This window comes from Chelonia mydas, chromosome 4 (genome assembly GCF_015237465.2).
Source record: "Chelonia mydas isolate rCheMyd1 chromosome 4, rCheMyd1.pri.v2, whole genome shotgun sequence".
In the NCBI taxonomy this organism is placed as follows: Eukaryota; Metazoa; Chordata; order Testudines; family Cheloniidae; genus Chelonia; species Chelonia mydas.
In genome coordinates, this window is record NC_057852.1 from 3,877,420 (window position 1) to 3,904,756 (window position 27,337).

Consider the following 27,337-nt stretch of genomic DNA (forward strand, 5'->3'; position numbering starts at 1 on the left):
ATTTTTTCTATCAAGTCTTCTGACATTTCAACTACTTACTCAGCAACACCATATCTGAATAGTGCACTCTATAGTTATTTCTGCAGCAACAGAATTATGCATAGGCAGACATGAGACGACAAGAGCCTATCCTGAAAAGTTTACAAGCCAAGTGTCCGGTTCTCCAACAACTTAGAGAGAGAAGGAACTTGCTGGATCAGACCTCAACCCCGACAGAAACAGAATGGAATTCTAACTTGCCTTCTTCACTTGCTCAGAACCTTCTCAAATGTAAAATTTAAGTGCAAAAAGGAACTTAATGTACTGAATTACTGTACTGAATTAATCTTCCTCCTCTAAAGCGGAGAGGGCATAGCAGCATGGGTCCCTTGTCTTATCACAGATCTCTCTTTAAACCTGACTTGTCAAGGCACTACCGTACAGTAATCAGCGTATGCAGAGAATGAGGCATCTCTCCATAACTGTTCCCAACAAGCTGAATTAAAAATGTACAGAATTCCTCTAAGTGTAGGGGCACAGCTGGCTTCTATGCCAGATGCCTCTCCCCCAATCCACCATAGGGACTGGGTAGGGCATGCCCACACTACACCACTTCACAGACTACATCTATGCTGCATCTAAGGCTACAGCTATGCTGCAAATCTTTTTCGGCAGCATGTAGGGTATGAATAGCTACACACCGCAGTGAAGAACAGGCTACATCCATCCTGCGTTGCATAGCTACATGTGTCAGTGAAAGGCTGTGGCAGGAGGGAGGCAGAGGAGAAAGGCTCCGGCACCTCCCCATCGCAGGAGCCTTTCCTTGCAATGAGGAAAGAATCCAGCAGCAGGACGCTACACTGCTAAAAATACCAGTGTAGATGAGGAGGCAAGGCTTCGGCAAGTAGAGAGTTCTGTGGATATTTACTTGGGTACATACCCACAGGCTCAGAAGTGTCTTTACTTGCCTAAGCAGTACCTCACCACCTACACTGCTATTTATACTTATTTATATTTATATTTATATATTATACTTATATGCTATTTATACACTGCTATTTATAGGAGGGAAAGAGAGGGGAGGGGTATGTAGTGTATGTACTATGCATTCATGGGCGACGAGAATAATAGGCCAGAGGAGGCTCTGCCTCCTCCAGCACTGCCGCAGCTGCTGGACCCCCAATTGCGGGGTTTGGCAGTGAAGTTTCTGCTTTATTATGCCCCATGCAGGTTCCGGGGTGGCTGGGGAGACACCCTCAGCTGCCCTGGAACCTGCATGGGGCATATCAAAAGTATCTTCTAACAGATGCTTTTCCCCTGCGTGGGATGGGTCCAGGGAGGGGAGGCACAGCATGGCTTCAGCCAGCCCCGGGCTACTCCAGGCAGGGGGGTTGGGCTCCTCCTGGGGGGGAGGAAGGGGAGGGGAGCAGAGCCAGGAAGGTGGGGGGGGAGGGGGGCGGGCTCCAGGCTTCGCCAGCCTGGGGCTCCTGCAGTTGTGGGGGGAGGTGCAGAGGGTCTCGGGACTCCAGCCATGAGGAGGGCATGGGCAGAGGGGTGGAGCCGGGGTCTGGCCTCCCCAAAGCGAGGCTCCACCTGCTGCCCATGTCGACATTCCTCTGAAAAGAGTGCGCAGTACAGACATTCCCTAAGCTGCTCTAACTTACACTGATGGGCCAGCAGAGATACATGAGAATCAAAGAGGTGAATCCTGTACCAAGCCTATGTCAAGCCTAGAGTCTCTCCCGCACTGTCTCCCTATGTGGCTCTCTTTTTTCTAGACGGAAGGTGGCTCTGCAGTACACATGGTACTCCTCTCACCGTGAGACAAGCTAGGCACTGCACACACATCTACAGTACCCCTTTACCCGTACAGCCCCTTGTGGAACGTATCCTGCTGGACTGTGCAACACTCCCAAGAACAGGCAACTATCACCACCCCATTTTGTGACTGTGGAAATTGAGCCATCCCCCCACACTCTCCTCTCAGTGCCACGGTTGCCGATGCAGAGTAGAACCGCTGAAATACATGGGGTTACACTCGACGTACCCCATCACGAGGCAGGGCAGGATTTAGTCCAACTCTCCTGTTCACACCAGTGAGACTCCACGATCAACCATGCACTACTATGCTACACCGCTCCCCTCGCAGACAGGTTAAGGTGGCAGATTTCCCCGAGAGCTCAGCACCAGGCAGTTCCCGGACAGAGGAGCTCTTTTTAAAACCTGGCCTGGTATCTTCTGTTTGAAAGCATTTCCTTCTTTTGCCTGTTGCCTTTTAATTTCATAAACAAACTGCTAGCCTTGTATTGAAAGAAAGGGTAAATAGCTTCATTCTATTTGTCCTCTAATACCAGCATTGTTTTAAAAAGCTTACAAAATATCTCCTCCTATTTGTCCCCTTTCCAAAGGGAACAGACCTAATCTTTTAAATCCCTTTTTGTGCTGAAGCCCTAAACCCCAATGTTTCCAATCAATTCACTGTCCTTCTCTAGACGTTTCCATTTCTGATGTCTCTTAAGATGAGGTGACTAAAACCAAGCTCTGTAGTCAGGCCAATGATGTAGCAGTTATTTAGAACGGCATTTTCATATTTCCTGCATTATTCTTTATTACCTTGACTTTACAAGGTAACATCTTACTCACTTTTGACTGATTAAAAACAAAACAAAAAACCTGAAAGTTATGGCCACTTTTCACTCTTCTGAGACAGAAGCTGTTTTTAAATCAATAAGTTATGTAATTGTAGACAGTAGCTAAGCTACTTTGCTCTTTAGTTCCTCCAGAATTCTCAGATAAAGGCCATCTGTTCTGGGTCACTTAATGCAATTTTTTTTCTTTTGCTTTAAGATCTCTGTCTCCTACGGCATCTCATCCTCATTACCAGAAGAATAACCTCGAGAGCAGTAAATAATTCATCAGCCTCCAAGGCAGGTGAAATCTGATGCCAAAGAATCATTTAGCTCCTTATCTTCTGATTGTGCCCCTTCCACCCTCCTGGCTTAAGGGTCCCCATCTCTCCTATGGGATTCTTGTATTTATTCAAAACTTAGCCTGGCTTTATAGCTATATGATTTGTTCTTCAAACTGTCTCAACCTCTATTTTACATTTTGCCTGCATGTTTTATTAGCGTCATTTAGACAGGAGATCCATTTTTAGAGGGACATTTTTGTAGCTAAATAAAGTCATGAACTTTCATGCAAGCATGTTTGGATTTGCTTCTTTCTACACATTCCCCCTTAGCACCAATACAGCATTCTTAAGACGCTTCCCTGCTGATTGTGTGGATTTTGCTTGCCAACTTCTCCCTTCAAGCTGTTTCTATCTTCCTCGTTTTAAAAGCTCCCCCCCCCCCCCCCTTTGAGGTTTAGCGTCCAAGTGCCAGTGCAGAGGACGATTACCCTGGGAAGGTGATAAGCAGCTGAATTATTCAAGCAAGGGTGTTATGTAGTGGATCAACCAGAGACTTTCAGAACTTAATCCTGTTGGCTATTTGGAACTAAACCAAGGAGTCTCTCCTCTTATGCTGCAGAATTCCTTACCCGTTAAATTAATGGTTCTCAGACTTTTGTACTGATGACCCTTTTCACTCTGAGTGCAACACCCATTATAAATTAAAAACACTTTTTAAAATATTTAACACTATTATATATGCTTGATGCAAAGCAGGGATTGAGGTGGAGGCTGACAGCTTGCAACCCCCTATAGAATAACCTCGCGACCCCCTGAGGGGTCCCAACCCACAGTTTGAGAATCCCTGTGTTAAATCTCTCTGTGGCAGCCCACAGAGCAAATACTACAGTCCTGCCAGAAGGTGGAAATGGAAGAGAACACAATGCTCACGTGTTCATGGGGGGAGGGATAGCTCAGTGGTTTGAGCATTGGCCTGCTAAACCCAGGGTTGTGAGTTCAATCCTTGAGGGGGTCATTTGGGATCTGGGGCAAAAATTGGGGATTGGTCCTGCTTTGAGCAGGGGGTTGGACTAGATGACCTCCTGAGGTCCCTTCCAACCCTGATATTTTATGATTTTATGATTCTAAGTCACCCGGATAAAAAGGGCTGCCTAGCTGGCCCTACTCACTTTGGGAGACAGTGCTACAATCGGAGCTGCAGATCTTGACCCGCCTCTCAAGCTGGAGCGAAGGTTCCAGCGCCACAGGCTATAGAGGCAGCATGCATAGATAAGGGTCATTGAGAAGTCTGTTTGTAATGACTCACTTTTCTAGGTGACTGCTTCTTCTGCTGGCCACCATAAGAACGGCCATACTGGGTCAGACCAAAGGTCTATCTAGCCCAGTATCCTGTCTTCCAACAGTGGCCAATGCCAGGTGTCCCAGAGGGAATGATCAGAACAGGTAATCACCAGGTGATCCATCCTCTGTCGCCCATTCCCAGCTTCTGGCAAACAGAGGCTAGGGACACCATCCCTGCCCATCCTGGCTAATAGCCTCTGATGGACCTATCCTCCATGAATTTACCTAGTTATTTTCTGAACCTAGTTATTAGTCTTGGCCTTCACAACATCCTCTGGCAATGAGTTCCACAGGTTGCCAGGATTGCCTCTGGAGCCTTTTTAAAAAATTGGCGTCATCTGGTGCAGAAGCTGATCTAAATGATAGGTTACATATCACAGTTAGCAGTTCTGCAATTTCACATTTGAGTTACTTCAGAAATCTCAGGCGAATACCATCTGGTCCTGGTGAGGCATTACTGTCTGGTTTATCAGTTTGTTCCAAAACCTCTCATGACACCTCAATCTGGGACAGTTCCTCAGATTTGTCACCTAACAAAAATGGCTCAGGTTTGGAAATCTCCCTCATCCTCAGCCGTGAAGACCAATGCAAAGAATTCATTTAGTTTCTCTGCAATGGCCTTATCATCCTTGAGTGCTCCTTTAGCATTTCGATCATCCAGTGGCCCCACTGGTTGTTTAACAGGCTCCCTGATGTACTTACAAATTTATTTGCTATAACTTTTTGAGTCTTTGGCTAGCTGTTCTTCAAATTCTTTTTTGACCTTCCTAATTATATTTTTACACTTCGTTTGCCAGAGTTTATGCTCCTTTCTATTTTCCTCAATAGGATTTAACTTCCACGGATTAAAGGATGCCTTTTACCTCTCACTGCTTCTTTTACTTTGTTGTTTAGCCACCGTAGCTCTTTTTGGAGACACTCTGTTTTTTTAATTTGGGGTACACATTCAAGTTGAGGCTCTATTATGGTGTCTTTAAAAAATTTCCATGCAGCTTGCCTTTTAATTTCTGCTTAACTAATTTTCTCATTTTTGTGTAGTTCCCCTTTCTGAAATTAAATACTACCACACTGGGCTGCTGTGGTGGTTTTCCCCGTCACAGGGATGTCAAATTTAATTATATTACGGTCACTATTACCAAGCGGTCCAGCTATATTCACCTCTTGGACCAGATCCTGTGCTCCACTTAAGACTAAATCAAGAATTGCTTCTCCTCCTGTGGGTTCTAGGTCTTACCTACTCTAAGGGCTTGGCTACACTTGCGAGTTACAGCGCATTAAAGCAGCCCCGGGCGCCCTAGCTCAGTACCTGTCCACACTGGCAAGGCACATAGAGCGCGCTGACTCCATGGCTAGAGCACTCTTGGTAATCCACCTCGGCGAGAAGATTAACGCTTGTTGCGCCTTGGCTGAAACGCCCAGGCGCCAGTGCGAAAAAGGTGTTGCATTTCTGCTCTCTGATCAGCCTCCGGAAACGTCCCATAATCCCCTTAAGTCAAATGGCCACTCTTCTCATTGTTTTGAGCTCGCTGTAGGAATGCGGATATGCCCTTTGAAAGCTCCGTTTCTGAAGGCTGGCATTCTTATCTGCTCCGAGACAAAGCAACCATTAGTGTGGAATGGTGTGTGAGAGAGAGAGAGGTGGGGTGGGGGTCTGCTGCTGTCTGAACTTACAAGACAGCATGCGGACATGCTCTCAGCCCCCCCAAAACCCACTCTCTCTCCCCACATACACACAACACACTCCCTGTCACACTCCACTCCACCCCACCCCCCCCCATTTGAAAAGCAAGTTGCAGCCACTTGCATACTGGGATAGCTACCACAATGCACTGCTCTCTGTGGCTGTTGCAAGAGCTGCTAATGTGGCCACGCCAGTGCGCTTGTAGCTGTCAGTGCGGACACGCTGCAGCGATTTCCCTACTGTGCTCTACGAAGGCCGGTTTAACTCAAAGTGCTCAACATCTGCAAGTGTAGCCATACCCTAAGCAGCAGTCATTTAAAGTGTCAAGAAACTTATCTTTGCATCCCGCCCTGAAGTGACATGTACCCAGCCAACATGGGGAAAGTTTAAATCCTCCATTAGTATTGAGTTTTTTATTTTTATAGCCTCTGTAATCTCCCTGAGCATTTCACAGTCACTATCACCATCCTGATCAGGTGCTCGTAGTATACCCCTACTGCTACATTCTTATTATTCAAGCTGGAATTACTATCCGTAGAGATTCTATGATACAGTTTGGTTCACTTAAGATTTTTACTTCATTTGACTCCATGCTTTCTTTCACGTATAGTGCCACTCCCCCACCAGCATGACCTGTTCTGTCTTTCCGATATATTTTGTACTCTGGTATGACTCTCATTGATTACCTCATTCCACCAAGTTTCTGTGATACACCTATTATTATAATATCAATATCCTCATTTAATACAAGGCACTGTATTTCACCCAATATTGACTTCTAGCATTTGTATATAAGCACTTTAAAAAACTGTCCCTTTTTAAATGGTCTGCCATTATGTGATGAAATTGAATGGAACTCTTTCATTTGAGTGTTTCTCTTCAGATCCTACCCATATTTTATCTTTACAATCTTTACCACAATGACGGTCACATGGGACACATTGTTCTATGTTGTGCCTGCAGGCACCCGCTCTCACGTGCGGGTCTCATTGTCTACCCTAGTACTCCTCTGGACCTACCAGCTCTCCTCCATCAGAATTAACTAGTATTTGCCGCCAGCTCGCTGGTTCACACCTGGTTAAGATGGAGTCTGTCCCTTCTCTATAGATTCTCTTTTCCCTAGGCTTTTCCTTGATGTCTAAAGCATAAATCTCATCCTCTCTACTTTATCACCTCAGCCTCCCATTGACAGCAACTTTCAGGGAAAGCAACCACAGAAACCCGAGCTTCTTTATCTTTAGCTTCTTCCAGTTTGTTGCCCAGTGCCTACACATGAGCTACTTGGCAATCAGCAATGCTTTCTGCGCTCCATCCTGTGCTAATGCTGGTAACTTGCCCCACCCACATAAACTGCTGCTGGCCTTCTCTGCCCTCAGCCCCCCTAACTCCACGAGGGTTTTAGCACAATGGCTAGTTCTTAAGGAGGTCAGGAAACTAAGCAAACTTTGTTTATTTTGTGGCTGGCTGAGGTTCATTTATTTCTGATGGCTAACCATGAAGTCTCTACCTCCCACTCAGGGCCAATGGACTCAATCCATTTCTACTTTGCTCAGTTGCTGGCCTCGATGGTCCAAGTTTGGGTCAAGAGTAAATTTCCCCAGGCAATACACTAGCCCTGAAGCGGTGACACATCAGCCCAGCCTCAGCTCCAGGGATCAGGAAGTGAATTCGTTCAGTAGTCAGAGTTTCAGGCCAGAAGGGAACACCAGATCATCTAGCCTGACCTCATGTAGGCCACGGGCCATCCCCCGGCACCAGCACACTAAAACCAACAACCCAGACTAGACCAGCATACTGCAGCCTCCAAGAGTACTAGAGCCCATAACTGTGCCACTGGCCAGGAACAGAAGAGACCAAGGTGTCACCAACGCCTGAGGCCCCCACAATGGCAGGGAAAGGATTAAATGAGATGTACCCAGATAATCCTGGCAAGTGACAATCCATGCTGCAGAGGAAGGCGAAACCCCCTCCCCCAGATCACTGCCAATCTGACCGGGAATGGGGGGTGGGGGGCGCGAATTCCTTCCCAACCAGACATATGGAAGTCAGTCAGAATTAATCTGGCTGGCTATATAGAGTTAGGTTCTTCCTTTCTCCTTTCACATACAACATCATCAAAATCCACACACGGGGCTAACTCATGAAACTCCCAGTACAGACAGTTTATTGACTGGATATTAGAGACATGAAACTTTAGAAAGCAGGATGTGAATACAGAAAAAAAAAAAGTCAAACCACCTAATGTTAGACATTAGATTCAGCACTGAGGCTCCCTAAGCATGCTGGGATAGAGTCCCAGAAGGTATGCACACCCTAAGCAAACAGAGGAAACTGAAAGGCAAGGGAAAAACCCTAATATGATTAAATGGTTAGAATCAAAAGATTATGACACAAACAAAAATCCTCCAGAAACTAGAAATCCAGCCCAAATGAAGTCAAGAAAAAAAAGCCTTAGCAAAGGCAGGTAAAATGTCAGATGGAAATTAGGAGACTCAGAGTTGGAAGAGCCAAAGGCATAAAAATGAACAAGCAATGCTATCAGTGTATCAGAAGCAGGAGCCAGTGAAAGAACTAGTGGGCCTGCTGGACCACTGCAGAGTGACAGGAGCAGTTAAGGGGGTCTGGCCATTGCAAAGAGGCTGAATGAGATCTCTGAATCTGTCTTCACCACAGAAAAGGTTACAGACATACCGACCCTGGGCCAACTCTGTGTAAGTAGTATTGATAAGATACCGTCAGGCTGACATGTTGAGAGAGGATTGAACAAGCTGATTAATTGCCACCCAGTCCTGGGGAGTCTGTTCAAAGACTTCTCAACAATCTTAAAGGGGCTAAACTACCAACAAAAATATGCAGTCTTATTAAAATGAGTGACACAGAGGTCGGCACAACATTTGCTATCTGCGTAGGGAGACACTGTGGATGACCCTAGGAATTGCAGGCCGGTTAATCTTACTTCATGATCCAGTAAACCTGTGGAAATAATCAAATTAAAATGATAAAACAGCTAGATGGACAGGCTAGGATAGGGTCTAACCAACCAGCCACTGCAAAGGAATGTAGTACCACTACTAGAAACCAAGTAGTCATGGGCTAAGAGGCAAAGTAATGTCACTGAACAGAAACAGCCCCGGGGGAAAACCGGAAGTAGGAATAAGTGGTCAACAGGAATCATTTAATATAGTAATGATCTTAAAAAGAAGGGTAAGCAAGGAAGCTACAAAGTTTGCAGATGACAATTACCTAGGTTGGTAAGAACTTCAGAGGGACCTAACCACAGTAGGTGAACAGCCAGCACGTCAGATGAAATTCAATGTTGCCAAACTCATGGGAATGCCAACTGGAAGGAACTCATGAGAATATCCAAGTTATTTTAGTCAGGATTTTAATAAACAGCAATATAAGCCCTCATGCTTCAGAGCACGAGCCAGCCACGACCTGACGGGTTAGGAACAACCCACCCCTTCCTATGGGCAGGTTAAGGGGAAGATTTTGAAAAGCCAAGATACCTAACTCCCACATGCATCTACAGGTTCTTTGCACCGTTCTTTGAAGCATTTGGCCCGTTAGATACAGGACTAGATGGACCTCAGATCTGACCTGGGATGGCAATGCCTATGCCAACACCACATTTTATAACTACATCACTGCTTGCCCAGGTACTAAGCATAGTAATCCTTTTCCCCCCGTGATCTCACTCTGCCACATCTGCCTCTGCCTGCCAGCCTAGTCTCTGTTTAACTACAGGACTGAGAGGGCAGTGTTCCAAGCAAGGCAAAGCTTTATTTTTTAAAAATAATTTCTGATTATAGGAGTTTTAAATCTTTTGGTGCTGACGAGCAGATTAACTGACTCAGGCATTACACAACTAAGGATAAAGCACGACAGAGACTAAAACAAAAACACAAGTTCATGTTTTCTCAGACATCTAATAGCCACAATTTTTCAAACAATTCTCAATCCAAGTGTCTACATGAAAGCTCAGAGGGGGATTCTGTGTGCTGTATATGTTCCAAAGAGCAGACCCACGTACAACCCAGTAGTCTGTTACAGTGCAGCCAGACCCTTTACAGGTTACGTTTGTACTACAAACAAACTGTTGCACTGTGTCTCAGAGCCTGGGTCAACTGACTTGAGCTTATGCTACAGGCCTAAAACTACCAGTGTAGAAGTTCTGGCTCGGGGTGGAGCCTGGGCTCTGAAACCCAGAGAAGAGGAAGAGTCTCAGAGCCCAGGCTCCAGCCTGAGCCAGAACTTCTACACTGCTGTTTTTTGCCCCATACCTTGAGATCTGCGAGCCCAAGTCAGTTGACCCAGGCTCTCAGACTCACTACCGCAGGTGGTTTGGGGTTTTTTTGCTGGGTGAACGTACTCCTAGATAGAGTCTGGATTCCTCCTCTTTTTTAAGAGTCTAAAGACTGTAGTGAAGAATGAGAACTAGGTGCCACATTGGAGCAGTGGGTGGTCCAGCATATTGGTAATGGATTACAGAGCCCATCGTCTCCGGAAGGCAGTGTAGCTACCAAGTTAGTAATGACCCTGCTGCCACCATCCAGCTGCTGACTGACAGCCAATGTGAAAGGAGTTCGTGGTCTCAACAAGCTTCCAAAACCTATCACCAACACCCAACATTCTCATCAGCATTCTCAACAGGACAGGGTTAAGCCAATGGGACTGCAGAGCCAGTGCTCACGGTGGGGGCAGTGCCCAGAGCCCTGTGGCCCCCCCCCCGCCATTCTAGGAGCCGGACCTGACCGGCTTTTAACAGCCCGGTCGGCAGTGCTGACCACAGATGCCATGACTCAGTGCCTTACATTCCCACGGTTTGAAAACCACTGCTCTAGACTGTAAACTCTCAGGCAAAGGATCATGTGTGTAGAGGGCCTGGCATAACAGGACCACAAACCTGGTGGGGATCACTCTAGTTCAGCACAAAGTTATTGGGCTGGGTGCAGGAATCCCTAAGCAGGATTCTCTGGCCTGTGCTATGCAGGCTAGATGACAATCACAATGGTCCCTTCTGACCTGAACATCTATGAAGCTTTGGCACTAATGTAAAGCATCCGATGAAGTGAGCTGTAGCTCACGAAAGCTTATGCTCAGATAAATTGGTTAGTCTCTAAGGTGCCACAAGTGCTCCTTTTCTTTTTGTGGATACAGACTAACACGGCTGTGACTCTGAAATGTAAAGCATGTAATAACACGCTCTAGAGGGAGTTCTTCCACATCAGAAGCAAGCAGGAAGGGAACGCTTGTAGTACTCCTGCTGCCAGAGCTGCATGTAGGCTAGGGAGAGAGGCCTGACATTCCCAGTGCTGTCAGCCTGGTATCCATCACCTGGGGTGCGAGTGTGGGTATTTTAAAGTGAGAGAAATTGTAACATTCAGACAACTCCACTTCACCTTTACCACAGTATGAAAAGAGGTGACTACAGGGGGATATGACAGAGGTCTATAAAATCATGAGTGGTACAGAGAAAGTAAATAAGGAAGTGTTATTTACTCTTTCTCATAATACAACAAGGAGCCACCAAATGAAATAAATAGGGAGCAGGTTTAAAACAAACACAAGTATTTTTTCATGCCACGCACTGTCAACCTCTGGAACTCCTTGCCAGAGGGTGTTGTGAAGGCCAATATTATAACAGCGTTCAAAAGGGAGCTAGATAGATTCATGGAAGATAGCCATTGATGGACCTATTAGCCAGGATGGATAGGAATGGTGTCCCTAGCCTCGGTTTGCCAGAAGCTGGGATTGGGTGACAGGGCATGGATCACTTGATGATAACCTGTCTGTTCATTCCTTTTGGGGCACCTACCATTGACCACTGTCAGAGGACAGGATACTGGGCTTGATGGACCTTTGGTCTGACCCAGTATGGCCATTCTTATGTTCTTTTTGAAGCCAATGCTCCAGTCCTCAACAGTGCTATGCTGAACACCTGAATTGTACAAAGAGATAACATTCTGTCCCAACACTGATTTATTCCATTAAAAGGACAGGTAGACAACACTAAATCAAAAATCACATGAACAACGAAAACAGCAAAATGTCTGCTCTGACCAAAGGCTGTTTAGTCAACACTACTTCAGCCTAAAGAACTTTTATCACAGTGCTGTGTTGCAATTTCTAACACTTGCATGATCTTGCCTTGTTTGGCAAAATGTTCTTAATGTTATATATATTCAGAGTGTCTAGAGAGAAACTAAATATAATGCATTAGGCTCTCCAGAAGGCAGCCTTCTGCTGGGGGAGGAACAAATAGTTTACTTCATAAAGGCCAAGGAAAAAGTTAAGAATAAAAGGCACCTTCAAAAGAAGAAAGGACTCTAGGTAGATTTCTGGAAGAAAAAGAAAAAAAATTACTTTCTATTCTCCCACAGAAAGACTTCAAATTTTAGTTAATCAAATATACAAAATAATTCAGGGCCAAATGCTTCAGTGCGTGTATGGGCACAGCGCCCTTTGAAGTCCATACCCAGCCGCAATGGACTACGTAGGCAAGGAATGTTTTAGGCAAGCACAGCATCCTTGACAAAGTTAGTTAAGAGAACAAATACAAATAAGGATAATGTTTGCAAAACATCAGTTTTTATAAAGACATAAGAGCCAATTTCAGCCCTTCAGCAGATTTAAACCAGAAATAAACTTGGCCCAATAGGCTTTAGGATGGCCACGTCTTGCATTACTATTTTCCCTTTTTATATGGTGGTTATGAAAAAGCTGAAGTAACTGCTAGAACAGCAGCAGCATGAAAGAGGAGACAGTTCTTTATTGCAAATGACTGGTTCTGTATCTACCTGTGTTTTCTGTAACAATTACTGATCTAAAGAAATGGTTCTCTCACTCCTGAGCTTCCTCCTTTTCTTTCGTCTTTTCTTCAGAGATTGCTTGGCACCCTAGCAACTGCTCTACGTCCTGCACTGCAAGGCAGTATCGAGGGCACAGCCTGCAGTACTGAGCCGCTCTAGCTGCAAGCTCTCTTTCACTTCCGCCATGCACAAAGCCAGGTTTGGCGGGCGGAGGAGGAGGAGGAGAAGAAGAGAGAGAAGGTCAGGCAAAGATGCTCATCAAGAATCTCCCTTTTCTGGCACACTAAGGCTCAGAATCTCCCTCCAGTCACACCTATACTGATTTTCCAAACAGTCTTAGCACTTAGGAAACACACAGTTCTTGCCACGAAGTTCTAACACAATCCGAATATGCTAAGTCAATGAGGCAATTCAACAAGTTTGCAAATTCTTGATCTAGGACTTCAGTGAAATTCTCTGGTGAGAATATCTGCAGCATCTAACATAGTCATGTCACCAGACACACTGCAGTATACACACACATGACCTATCTGTAAGGATATAGTAGTGATGAACCATCACTACAACGCAAATGCAGGTTTCAGAGTAGCAGCCGTGTTAGTCTGTATCCACAAAAAGAAAAGGAGTACTCGTGGCACCTTAGAGACTAACAAATTTATTTGGGCATAAGCTTTTGTGAGCTGTATCTCCCCACTGTATTTTCCAGTGAATGCATCCGATGAAGTGAGCTGTAGCTCATGAAAGCTTATGCTCAAATAGATTTGTTAGTCTCTAAGGTGCCACAAGCCCTCCTTTTTTTAACGCAAATGCAGTGCTCCTAATGCACTGCTATAGTCAGAAAATAGGCTAAAAAACTAAATGGCAAGGTTGAAAAGCCTTATGACAACTCCCTGGAGCTCAACACACAGCCCTATTTCAGAACTGGAAATCAAGGCCCCCTGAACTCTATTTTTGTCACATACTGATTATTTCTGCATGCTGTTCCAAGGTTTCACCATCAAAGTAAGATCTGTTAGCTTAGAATTGGTTCAGCTTGGCATACTGGATCAGAATTCCAGCTGCTGACCTTCCATGCAAGGCAGGGAAGATGATGAGTTTGGGAAAAGCGTGAGGTTGCTATTCGTACATAGGGAGAGACAGATCAGAACTGATGAAGTGGTCTGAAAGAGGTTTGTATTTGCCTCGTTAACAAGATTCATAGAATCCTAGAATATCAGGGTTGGAAAACACCTCAGGAGATCATCTAGTCCAACCCCCTGCTCAAAGCAGGACCAATCCCCAATTTTTGCCCCAGATCCCTAAATGGCCCCCTCAAGGATTGAACTCACAACCCTGGGTTTAACAGGCCAATGCTCAAACCACTGAGCTATCCCTTCCCCCAAATGATCCCTCCTCACCCATCCAGAAAATAACCCAACAAATTATTCCCTCTACACTCTGCTACCACCGCAGCCTGCAGCTCAGAGGTTGGCAGCACACTGTGTCCCTCACAAAGCCAAAACAGCCACCCAGGAGTTCAGGGGCAGGAGGAGAGACTCCTGGCTACTCTGGTCCATACTTCTGCCCTTCATACCTCCCTGTCTATTTCCTTCCCTCTTCATCTCTGTCTCTCTCAATCCCTTTGCCTGCTCCCCACAAGTGCAAAGGAACCCCAAAAACATAGTGAGGCACACCCTGAGCCATTAGTGACCTCTCCCCCACTCCTTCCAGCAATCGCTGCTGTGAGCAAGAACAGCTAAAACTACTCCAGCTCTGGAAATGTTTGCTCTATTCTCATCAGCACCCAGATGACCAAAGCACCAATCTGAACAAGTTCTTCAGACACAGACCCAGCACAGGAGTAGATGGGGAACTCCCAGCACTCAGGAACCCATAATGTAACTGTAAGCTACGAGATTCAAGAAGCCTGTATTCAGAAGTGTTTCCATTAATCACAAGCATTAAAACACTGAGAATCCAAGTCGCTCCCAGATGAACACTATGTCTGGGCCAAGTGCTTTCCCAACTCTCAGATGGTTCATAGCCAACCTTGCATATTAGAATAATTCACCTAATTTTCATACATTAAATGAAGTAATTAGTGGATGAAAGACAAACTGAATTGGAGCCTTGACTGGTCCTTGAGTGTTCCTATTTTATACAGTATTTTACTACTCCTATGTATCGCCTCAGGTTTCCCAGGAGTTTGAGTCTGGCAGCGAGAGATAACGTGAAGGCAAATAGTTGCTATTCTGCCTGCACTCGGTACGAACGCTCCCAGAACCCTGGACCTGAGAACCTGTGGTACTGGAAGATGAATTGTTGGCAAAGGCACCAGGGTATTTTTTTTTTTTTTTTAAATAAAGTATGCTCTTTAAAGATCCTTAAATTCCCCTGGTGGGAGTCAGGGTAGACTCTAGTGTAATGATTCTTTGAAGGCCAGCACTGCCACGCAACTCGGGACCATGCTAACGCAAGCACTGGTATGAGCTGAAGCCCTCGTACTCCTCTTCCCCCCCAAACACATTGACAGAAATTAGTTATTGCTTAGGATGTTGCTATCTTTTAGTGCTTTCCCAAACTACATTCAGCTTCCAAGTGTCAAAATACTGCACCCATCAGAATACATGTGGTTGTGCTCTGTTAGATCATTTCCCTACTGTAGCCACCTGTATCCCAATGGACTGGGTTTATCTAGGCGTTTTCTGTGGCTAGAATATATGCTGCTCCTGAAATGAGTCTCAAATCTCTCTCAACTGGACAACTTCAGCTTGTGCTAAAGGAAAACACAGATTTGCAATAAGAGACATGAAAACCCCTTCCACTTATATAACATTTTTTAATTAGTCCTGGTGCTTTCTGCAGCCTCTTGTCTTTGGATATTTGTCACTGAATGCCATGGTTCAGTACTTCAGCTTTGACTGCTGCTCTGCTTTAAAAATCCATCACTGTAAGACTGAGAAAACAACAGTGCAACTTGGAGAGGGAATTCAAATGGAACATTACACTCTTTTGCTTCCTGCTGTAACACGCAAACTTTTTCAGACAACTATTTCATCCTGCAAGCTAGTTCAGGTTGGACCAGTTGTCTTTCACAGTCAATTAGAAGCTTTCCTGGAGCAGTATATTTAATCTAAAGACAATATAAAGCTCACCAGGGTATGCAAGTAAAATCCCACTTCAGATGAAGTCACTGAAATTTCCCACACATCATCCTATACTTCCTATAAAAATCTGGGTTCTCCAGACCGTGACTTCTTTGTGCAGTAGTGATCATCTGACTCCTATCTTTGATTGATCACTTGATATATTAATGAATAACCTAGAGTGACACCAACATGGGATCATTCACAAGAGACAATGGCACTCTCATGGGGTTTACTACTCGCCCCTGGGGCGCCCTCATGTGGCTCATCTGGGGATTAGCTCTCCCCAGATTAAGGGGATTATGCCCCCTCCTTCAGTTGCTCGCCCTGTGGTCGGTCTCTCTCTATGCACTCAGGTTACTCTCTCTTTGTGACACAGCCTTCTAGCCAGGCACTACAGCCCCCCCGCCCCCCCCCCCCCCCCCCCCACTTCCGGGATAACAACGGCCTACCAGCCAAGCACGATCTGCAGACTCAGCCTTCCAACCCACTGGCCAGTCTGTGCCACTTTCCCAGTGGCGGGCAGGGGAACCCAGACCCACCCATTTCTCCAGATTCCAGCCCAGGAACCCTAAACCCAGAAACCACGGTCTGCTTAAGCTCTAACCTTGTCGCTTTTCCCTGGACTCTTTCCTACCTTTCTTCCCTATCTTCTGGGCCTCCCCCCGGGTTACCACTGGAGCTTCCTCTACTCCCTGCGGCTACTTCACCCCACTCAGGTTCTTGCCAGAGTCTACAGTACAAGGTAGGATCCCAGGGGTTATTCTCCCCTAGACCGCCTTGTATCTAGCCAACTCCCTGCTCTCTATGAAACGACTGCAGATCTCCTCCCTGCAGCCCCTGCTTGCTCTACACTTCTGGGTTTTATATTTGCTCCGCCTGCCCCTGCAGGGCTTCATCATCCACTAGGTCTTCTCAGCCCTGACTCTCTTCCCGGGGCAGCCCGTCACAGGTTAATTGGCCCTTTTTCCACTCAGGCCTTGTGTGGGGTAGACACCAGACCTCAGGCACACAGTGAGGAGGGAGAACGAGAGGAGGATTGTCACAGGTTACGGCAACTGCCCCTGTATTCCCACTCCACGGTCCACCACGGGCACCTGCTCTAGGCTCCCAGTTCCCAGCCGTCACCTCTGCCGTGCGGAGATCCGCATCTCTCCTCCTCCCCACTGGGGGTTTTAAGGCTGCACAGCTCCCTGATCAACACGGATAGCCCCTAAACAGCCTGGCTTTCTCTGAGGACATGAAACAGTGTATGGCCTGCAGTTAAAAGTTAGTGCACAGCTCCTTCTGAGCAAGCACACATATTCTTAAGGTGAAAACATTACATAGAAAACACATTTTAATTGCAAAAGAACCTACATGCATGCTGAAAAGCTTACCAGAGGTCACACTAAACTGAAACCTACCAGTGCCCTACGTTGTAGTCTTTCACAATCGTAAGCGGGTTTTCCCTGTGGTTACAAAGTTCACATCCATCTGCGATCCAGAACCAGAACCAAGGCTGGGCAGAACGGTTATTTCTTTATGCTTCTTGGGCAATTTGATCTTGGCATTGTGTAACAAGTGATCAGCAGATAATGGCTCTCTCAGAGCAGAGCTTCAAAAGGCCTGGTTTTTACACAACCAGAGCGGGGGAATTTGCATTAACTTTCCTGGGGAATCCCTATGGAGAATCCTCTTAACACTTATTGTCCCAAAGTCCATACTCGTCTGGCACATTTTCAATATGGTCATTTATCACATCTCCCCCTTAGAGAAGTTACACACAATCCGGGCCCACAACAATACATAAACTTAACACAATAGGGTCTTTCAAGAACACTGAAGGAAGCAGTCATATCTGTCAGACTCCTCTCATATTTTAACAGCTTAAGGCTCTCCATAGTTTGACACCAATTAACCACCATGCAATCTGTCAATGGTTTGTAAACATGCACAACGAACACTCTGAATTACCGGTGTTCAGGGTCTGGGCTGGTGGTAGGCATCTCTGAGTGCAGAATCTGTCGCACTCAGCTCCAAAAGGCTGCACCATGGACACACCAGAATAGAAGATTTGGTTCCCATATGGCGAATTGCCTCCCTCATTGCCATTCACCTAAGCCCAGTTACATTCTCCTAGCGTGCTCATTCAGCTAAGTTGTGACAGGGGAAAGCAGGAAGATTTCCCCACTTATTATCTGCATCTCCGGGCCACCTCGCGCTGGGCAGTGTTAGTATATAGGCTTGTTTGTCAGCCTGAGATAGAATTTTGGGTTTGACTTTTTGATACTCTTATATCTTATATGAGTATGTGTAAACAAAAGGACAAAGACACTGTGTGTTACATCTGCCCACAAGCAGATGGGGGTGGAGAGAGATAAGAGATGGAACTAAAATGTTACAGGCTATGGTAGGAGTTTAATATTTGGGAATACACTGGAAGGCTGCCTGACTCTTCTCTCAAGGCAAGGTCAAGCAACCAGCCGGGAGGGACAATGGCGGATTGGGGTGGAAGGTATAAAACACTAAAACGCCAAAGAAATGCCTGTCCCTGACCGTAGCACCACCTCACTCCTCACCCCTCCCATAGGATACAAAAGAGTGGAACGAAGACCCTAGACTCACGACTCTCCAAAATGGAACATGACCATAAGTTGTGTGGGGTGGGACTGAGGGCATGCATTGTAGGTATATTTGGGCTTGCTAAGGGGGAGGAAATTGGAATGGGGAAAATGGGGACACAGGGCAAGGCTCTGCGGCGTCAGAGCTGGGAAGCGGGGGGGGAGGGATAAACACTCTGTGGCATCAGAGCTGGGAAAGGGATACTGGGAAACAAGTCTCTGTGACGTCAGAGTTATGGGACACATGCTTGCTGGAAAGTAATGCCAATAAACATCGCATTGCCGGCACTTCACACTTCTGGTCTTCTGTTTTCTGTCTCCGTAACATGAACCAGGGCAGGGGGCGAAGGGAAAGTCCTCTAACATGAGGAGCACAACACAACAGACAGGGGAGCACAGGGTAACGATGAGATGATGGCTGCCTATGGCAGCCATTCCAATGCCCCTTTACTCATAAGTGTGCTGTCTTCCTTGCTAGTCAGACCTTCATTTACAAAGAATCTAATACATTAGGGCTCTAAACATTTTCTGATTTGAACTGTAATAACCCCATTTAGCACACAGCATCTGTGCTACTGTACACTTATCTCTAGTGGTAACGCACAAAAGGAGGTGGGTGCCTAAACCCCAGTCTAGGGCCCACTGTGATGCATATAACTCTTGCTGAATCCTGTAGGCACTTAAACTCATTTGGCACCTATGTTTGTGCAGTAAAAGTCTCCTCAGCACCCACGCTTCTGCCTCCAGGCATGCACACTCCTGCCTCCCTCTAGGCACTTGGGTAGCTATTTCCCACCTAAGCCCCAAAGCAATTCACAAATTCTCTGGCCCAAATTACTCTTTAAAAGACAGAGCACACAGCTATAGAATGACTCCACAGCCTGGGGGTTGCAGCATTCACCTGGCAGGTGGGAGCCCCAGGATCCAGTGCCCCGCTCCAATCACTGATTATTTATCCACAGTGCAACAGCTTCAATAGGAGAGACCAAGGGAGCCCCTCATCAGTCTCTCTCATAGCCCCATGGTTCGAGCCCGCCCCGAGAGGAGACAGAGCTCTGTTTCAGCAGTGGAGGACTAGAAAAGGGGCTCTCTCATATTCTAGGTGAGTGCCCTACGCACTGCGCCAGAAGTTCTGCAGGAGCTCTTCCTCCTCCCAGCTTCTTGCCAACAGGGTAGGCGCCTACCGCCAAGGGAGAGTTTGCAGCTGAGAATCCCAAGCAGAGGGATGTGCCTAAGGAACCTAACACCAACAGAGGGGCAGGGCTTAGCACCCACCCCCTCGTTGCCATCTCTCACTGTCTACCTTAAGCAGCTCCCCACGCAGATGCTGGCTTTTGTCACTCTAAATCTAAGACACCTCTTTCCCCCATTCATTGTATAGGAGCTTAGGCACCTAACTCATCCTTTGTGAATTACAGTGATTTTCTAGGCACTATGACACTGACAATCACAATGCCTAACTCCTTTTGTTTGCAGTGGTGTTGTAGCCATGTGGGTCCCAGGATATTAGAGAGACAAAGTGGTGGAGGCAACAGCTTTCACTGAACCATCTTGTCTCTCTAACAGACGTTGGTCCAATAAAAGATACTACCTCACCCATCTTGTCTCTCTAACTCTTTTCGTGCATTCAAGCTACAGGGACTATTCAGTATTTCTGCTCTGCAATTAATATGCACTAACCATTGTGCTTATTTGGAGTGTAAATGCAGGAGTGACTATCCCTGTACATGATTTGACATCTTAGCTGCCCTAATTGCACTTCAAGTCACATCTCCACCAGGCTACTCCTGGAGCACTGCACCAACCAAGCCCTTCAGTAGATGCTCACTGCACCGCCATGCAAAAACCCTACACCATGAGGCATTTCAAAGCTGGGGGGGGGAGGGGTTGCAGGGGAAGAGGGGGAAACCTGGCCAGAACACACATCCGATAGGCTGTGACTGAGCTGCATGCTGGTTATACAACTCTGAAAACCTACACTAAAGGCAAATTCCTGAAACATCCATCCGGGGGGGCCGCTTTCCCTGATAGCCCAGAACTGCCAGTGCAGAGGCAGAGTACAATACTGAAATTCAAAAGGAAAACGTGCCCCTCTGCTCTGCACAAGCAGAAATGAACATGCAGACAGCCCCAGGCCACCCAGCAAAGCCCATCTTCCACCGCAAAGCCAGCTGCAGGACTATTCTCCTTGCAGGAGACAGAGGTATTCCGCCCTTCCCCCGCTGCAGTTCTCTGGACAGCTGCTGGAACTGATTACAGTGCCCTTAGCGCTCAATGAATCCCGCTCGTGAGAATGGTGCCACCTTGGTCTTCTCCTGGCAGTTCTATGTTTCAGGTCTGCAGCTCTCATGGCAATGTTTGTTCGCAACTGACTCCCTGCAAACATCCAGGAGCCCAGGCTATGGGGACCTGGAATTTGCAGAGCTCAAAGGATCATAGCTGCATATAAAGTCTAAAACACTGGCTCAGGCCCATCCCTCCACCTACACACATGGAAGGGGACTGATCTGGAGTGGGCACGGGAAAGGCATGAGTGCCAACTCCAGGACACGGCCCTCTCTTCTGCCATGAGCCATACCAGCAGAAAGTCATCAACAGGAGCTCCATGAAGTTCAGACTATACAGGGCAGGAGGGACTGGGCATTTTCTGCAGCGCTGCCCACCTCAACCATACAGAAAATACATGAGTAAGTGAATGCTGATCCGTCAAGAAACACCTTACTCCCCTTCCATGCTCTGAGCCCCTTTCTCCCACCAAGAATCTCTCTGCTAAAAGCCCGGACCTTTAGCAGCTCTCTTGAGATCTACAGGTGAGGCGAGCCAAACCCCTCCTCTTCTACAGGGAAAACTCTTCACTCCCCTTCAATGCTCCCTTCTTAAAAGGGACAATCAGCTTCCTGAACTCCATACTTAGCATTTCCAGTACCCTATGAAGTAGAATGGTGCCCTTACTTCATTTGATTTATTCTTGCATTGGACTTCACATTCTTCTTTCATATTTGTGCAGATCTCTGAGTGTTTCACTGAGCACCGTGAGGCTAGGCCCTCATCTCATGAGACACCCAGTCTGCTCCTTTTCTAGATTTTAAACTTTGATCAGTATAACTGGTCCCAGTGCTGTGGAGGGGGTGGGGAAACTACTCACTGCTCTGCAACACGCTGAACTAGGTAACTGCCCAAAATGGGAACTCCGACATTTTTTAAACTGGTGAAGCGGAGTGAGAGCTATTCTTTGCTTCCATGAGGGATTTTCATGCTGCACAGAAAAAAAGATACCAGTGAAATAACCAAGCAAGTCAGCAAAAAGAAAAGGAGTACTTGTGTCACCTTAGAGACTAACCAATTTATTTGAGCATAAGCTTTCGTGAGCTATAGCTCACTTCATCGGATGCATTCAGTGGAAAATACCACTCATGAAAGCTTATGCTCCAATAAATTGGTTAGTCTCTAAGGTGCCACAAGTCCTCCTTTTCTTTTTGCGAATACAGACTAACATGGCTGCTACTCTGAAACCAAGCAAGTTGGAACACTCCTTTTCTGCCCAGGCCAATCCTTAAGATAAACGCTGCTGGGGAAATCAGGGCTGGTACATTTTTAATGAAACACATTAACAACATGCGCAGCTTTATGGCAGCATGATCTGTGTCACATTGCAGTCTAATGCTCACTCAGTACAGTAACAGAGTACTGTTAGTAACAGACATCTTTGTCACCACACCACGGAGCACGCTGAGCCACAGGATGCGCACCTGACGGAAAAACGTTTCCCTTAATAGTCAGCCAGTTACACGGTGAAAGTCCTAAAGAGCAATTATAGAAGAATAATGCTCACATTAGGTGCCCCAATGTCCAGTTTGTGTTAGTTACATTTGGCATGAATTTTATAATCAAAGCAATTTTTATATTCCTGGAATTTCCCCTCGGCCCCATCCCACCATGATGGTTCTTGATAATTATTTCCTTCCTATTACACGTCTAGTTGGTGGGACTCTGAAACCTCTTAACAAAATAAGACAGAAAAGCGTCAGGGTAGCTTTGGGTCCCTCATCCGTGGCACAGCCATTTCGTTATAACAGACAGCGACTCAGAAAGTGCCATCTTGTGAATGGTACCAAGAAGTTACAAGACTGTAGCTACAAAGCAAGTTGAGACAGATGTACTATAATAGGGTGAGTTAACAGTGAAATCCCATTAAGTAGAGCTTTGTCAAAGCATGGCATCATCTGAACTAAACGATTTACTTCCAACTAAAATCAACAGTGCCAAGTTATCTGAATTAATGAACACTGAGGCCAGCATTACATCCAAATGGCTGCAAGCTGAAGCTAGACAAATTCGAACGGACGTGTTTGTTTTCCACAGTGAGAGTAATTAACCACTGGAACAATCTACCAAAGATGTGGCTGACTCTCTTTCACTTAAGACCTCCAAATCAAGTTTGGCTGCTTTTTTAGAAAGAAACTCTGTAGCTCGCCCAGGAGTTATTGGCCTTGATGCACAAGTCACCAAGTGAAACTCCATGCCTTGTGCTATGCAGAAGGTCAGAACAGATCATCATAATGCCCTCCTAGCATCAAATCTATGAAGCCTCATCACTTCACAATGAGAAGATGTTCACACTTGCACTATCAGTTCTCTGGTGTGCATAAGGAGAGCTCCCTACTTAACAAAAAAAGTTCCAAATAGACGCAGTTATCTACACCGTATGAAGTCTGCTTCCAGACCAAAAGAAAAATCTCACCAAACGCATAACCTGAACTCCAACTTAATTATCATCATTTACTTAAGTGACGTTTGGAGCTCTCAACAGACTTTCAGCTTTGTAATGGTTGTCTGAAATTAAGGTTACACTTACACCCTAAATAGCATTATAAAGTCTAGAAATGTGCAGAATACCATCTGAACAACCTTGGGGCTCTGCCAGTCTCTAGCCAGTCTTGCATACCAATCGCAGTCTGCATTTTACATGAGGTGTATCTGATGGGCTTTGGGTAACATTTCCACAGCTGTGAGCGGTGATCCTAAGCCTACTGCATTTTCCACAGTTGGCCTGTGGAGTCAAGGAATTACAAAGTCCACGGTTTTGGGGTATACATCTTTATATGACACACAGGTTAGGTGCCCCCGTCACCCAACACCCCTGAAACGTAAGCAACATTTTAGTCCAGTCCTCAAAAAGCTAGCATCACCAGATGCAGTAGGTATGTGCCAAGTGGTACTTAGTAGTACTTCAAGGTAGTCCTTTGAAGGATGCCAAGTCTCCCTCATGTTCACAGCCAGACGTTTTAGAAATGCACAGGAAACAAACAGGTGTGGAAGTCTGAACAAGCCTTTCATTCCAAGAGCCTGTCCCCACTACAGTCTCACCAAATCCGAGACACAAATGCAAGAAAAGGTTTGCACTCCTGGCACAATGTAGAATTACCACACAATGGAAACTCAGCCAGCCACCCTCGGAGTCTGATTGGATAAAGGATATCAAAAACATAACCCCACTGGAGAGAGACTACTGCTCAGCTACAGAAAATAAAATCGAATTCACACACATGGCAGCACTGAATGCTCATAGACCCACCTATATTCCCACAGTTCTTGCCTTCATCTTGATGAGCCTAAAGCATCATGGTGATTGCATCCTGGTTTGCATGCCCTACCTTTAACAACTTCAGGAGTCCTTCTGAAGGAAGGACATTAATCGTCTCCCATAGCCCATTTCCAAATGCCCATTCTGTTAGAAATTCTTCACCTACTCTTTGTTGTAAAGCTAAAGACCATGATTTTGATAATTAATTTCTTATTGGAGGCATTAACCAGGAATCAGCTCTGTTTTATCTAATTCTCTTTATTCTCCTTTAAATCAAAGAAGGATCATTGGCAAATTCACATTAATCTGCCATATTACAATCCCATCAAATTCTAGTGACTGACTCCTTAAATTAAAATCAGGTCCTTTGTTTATAGTAAAGTGCACTATGGTCGGAAGTGCTTCAAACCAGTTACATAATTTTCTTAAAAAGAGAAATATTCATACCTAGCCGCAAACCCCAAGGTACCAAGGTGGTTGGTTTGCTTATACATTTACATGATATTTTTAGGACTCCATTAAGCTTTTTGTCAGGGTGGATGTGATTTAAATCACTACTCAGGAAGCCTTGATTTAATCATGGATTTCTACACAAAAGCGCATTCTTGTTGGTTGTTATAACCTTAATACATATTGTTCACAACTCAGAGACAGACATAGGTTTCATTTTTAGAAGGTACACACTATACATTTTTAAAGTGATTTATTTTGAAAACTTTTCAGATTAGTTTTACAGCTATATCAGAAAATGAATGATTGTTTGGTCATTTCACTTACCAAAGGTAATTGAAGCAGACATTTATGAAGTCATTGGGAGGTGAACTATCATTAATATTTGGAGGATTTTCTTGCCATGCTGTATTAGGAGGAGAACATCTCCAGACAGACATTTAAATTGTTTTATTTAACTAAAACAACATTTCGTATTCTGGATTTTTTTCTTCAACAGCAAACATATAACATTTTAACAAAACAAGAATATGAATTTTTGAATTTAGTTAAACATTCACGTTTTTTAAAATCAGGTTTGCATTTGTTAAAACTGTATTTACCTAAAATAGTTAAATGAAGTTAAAAGAAATTAAATTGACTATGTCAGCCAGGTCAACATGAGAAACTTAAAATATTAGCTTCTGCAGCTAACTCAGTCTCTTCACCCTCATATTCCTGTTTGTTCACAGTCTGGAAAAGAAAAACAAGCTTTCCTGCTTTTTCAGGTCCCAAACGATTTCTCAATTTGGAATGAATTAGTCCAAAGGAAGCAAATATTCTTTCTACACCGGCAGAAGAAGCAACTGCTGTTAAAAATGAGATCATCACTTCAAAAGTCTCTGAATCCAAGTGCTTAAGTGACTTCCACCAGTTCACTGGTATGACTTTCTTTAAAACGAAAAGGAGTACTTGTGGCACCTTAGAGACTAACCAATTTATTTGAGCATGAGCTTTCGTGAGCTACAGCTCACTTCATCGGATGCTCATGCTCAAATAAATTGGTTAGTCTCTAAGGTGCCACAAGTACTCCTTTTCTTTTTGCGAATACAGACTAACACGGCTGTTACTCTGAAACTTTCTTTAAAACATCAGCAAACATATTTCTTGAATGGTTCTTATTCCCAAACTCGGTTTCTTTTACGGCCTGCTGCCATGATAGGTTTCCTTTCTAGTGAGAGAATGGTATGGTAGATCTCAAATCAATGAAGGCTATACTCAGAAAGACCTCAAGACTTCTGGAATATGCTGCTCAAACACTTCACTTTTGTTTCTACTGCCTGTCCCTCCCCTCTCACATTTATCTCCAGACTTCTTCTCCTTGTCCAGATCCATTCCACCCCCAACAATCTTCTATTCATTGAACTTTCTGAAACTTTGCACTTTTAGAGAGAGGTAAGGGATTGACTCTGTGTACACAAATTTGCAGAGGGACAACAGGGTTGAGGTCTGTTATTTCTCACCTCTATATATTATTTATTTAAAAACATTTTTGCTGTTAACAAGCATATCATCTCTGGAGAGATAAATCCACAGTCTGAGAACTGCAAAACTAAGCATCTCTGATGGTACCTTCTAGTCTGAGCACTGAGTCCCATTGGGTAGACAGAAAGATTAACCTAAATAATCTATACAGAAGCCCCTGAAACCCCATAAAATTGGGTCCCTAATCCATGAACTATTGGAACTCATTTACAAAACTTTTCTTAAACATTACATTAATATATTGTCTTATATTTTTGAATTAGAATTTATAATCTCTATTCCATGATGAGGTATCTTTGAGCTATAATGTATCTTAATTAAAAACCTATCTTTAGATAGGTTTTTTTTCCCCTCAAAAAGCATTTTATTAAAAAAAATCCAATTTTTTTTATTTAAAAAAACATTGATTTTTATCCACCGTGTTTTTTGTAGGATTTCGCTCTCCTTTCTGTAATCAGATAACAAAAACAGACTGAAAATAGCATAGCCCTTAATCGGTGTCCTGTAAGCTCACCTGGGCCAACAGACCCATTCAAATAGCTATTTGACTTCAGTTAGTTCTCTTAATTCTCTCGGTGGGAAGTGGGGATGGGAGATATGTAATTTTCTTATACTTAATCCAAAAAACTATTTTCATTAGACAAATGTAGTTATTTTTCTGCATTCAGACTCCAATCATAACAGAAAAATCAAATAAAAAAACAGGACCAAGAACTTGTTTGATTGACTACTCTCTCTCTTAATTTTTCCCAGTAATGAGCCAGAAGGAAGTAAGTGACAGCCAATTAGTCTGTGCTGTCATTAACCAGAGTCCTGACTAGAGCACAGGCCAAGCTACTGTAAGCGGATAGCTGCTTAATACTCCAGCATCAAGGAGACTGCAGAGCACAAGACACTGCCTGAATGTTAGACCTGTATTGTCCATATTGTTGCACAGCTGTTTACATTTGCAAAGCACCATACAAACATGCATTAGATTATCCTCCAGTGAGATAGGTAAGAATGATCATCCCCACTTTACAGATGGGGAATCAGACACAGATGAAGGCTACATAACTCTGGCAGATTAGCACTTGAGAGCATCCAATGCCCAACTCAAAGCCACACTGCTCCTTAGGTGGCAATTCAACATCTTTCTAAGCTCAGATCTGACAAACAGCAGAAAGTGGAAGAGAACAGCTGTGTCTGAAGTGATATAGCTCAGATCAGTTCCCAATGTGTCTTGGCTTAGGTGGAAAGCAGCTCTTGCTTGGTTATGCAGTGAGAATTGGATTTCCAATACCAATGAGTCGCTGCCATACAAGGTCATTTGACCAACTGTCTGTTC

At 45.0% G+C, this 27,337-nt stretch overlaps 1 protein-coding gene across 11 annotated transcripts in view; it reads right to left on the reverse strand.

Annotated features, from left to right (window-relative positions):
* Positions 1-27,337, reverse strand: part of MFHAS1 (multifunctional ROCO family signaling regulator 1) — a 118,298-nt gene that overhangs the window by 77,705 nt on the left and 13,256 nt on the right. Inside the window, exons 2-3 of one of the 11 annotated variants that reach the window (XM_043545238.1) lie at positions 20,633-20,639; positions 16,312-16,328 (exon numbers count right to left, since the gene is read on the reverse strand). The exons of the other annotated variants lie outside the window; for them this stretch is intronic. Coding sequence (XP_043401173.1) covers position 16,328; positions 20,633-20,639 — 8 coding nt within the window. The 3' untranslated portion in view covers positions 16,312-16,327. Of the gene's footprint in view, positions 1-16,311; positions 16,329-20,632; positions 20,640-27,337 lie in introns of those variants that run through there. 11 annotated transcript variants of the gene reach the window in all.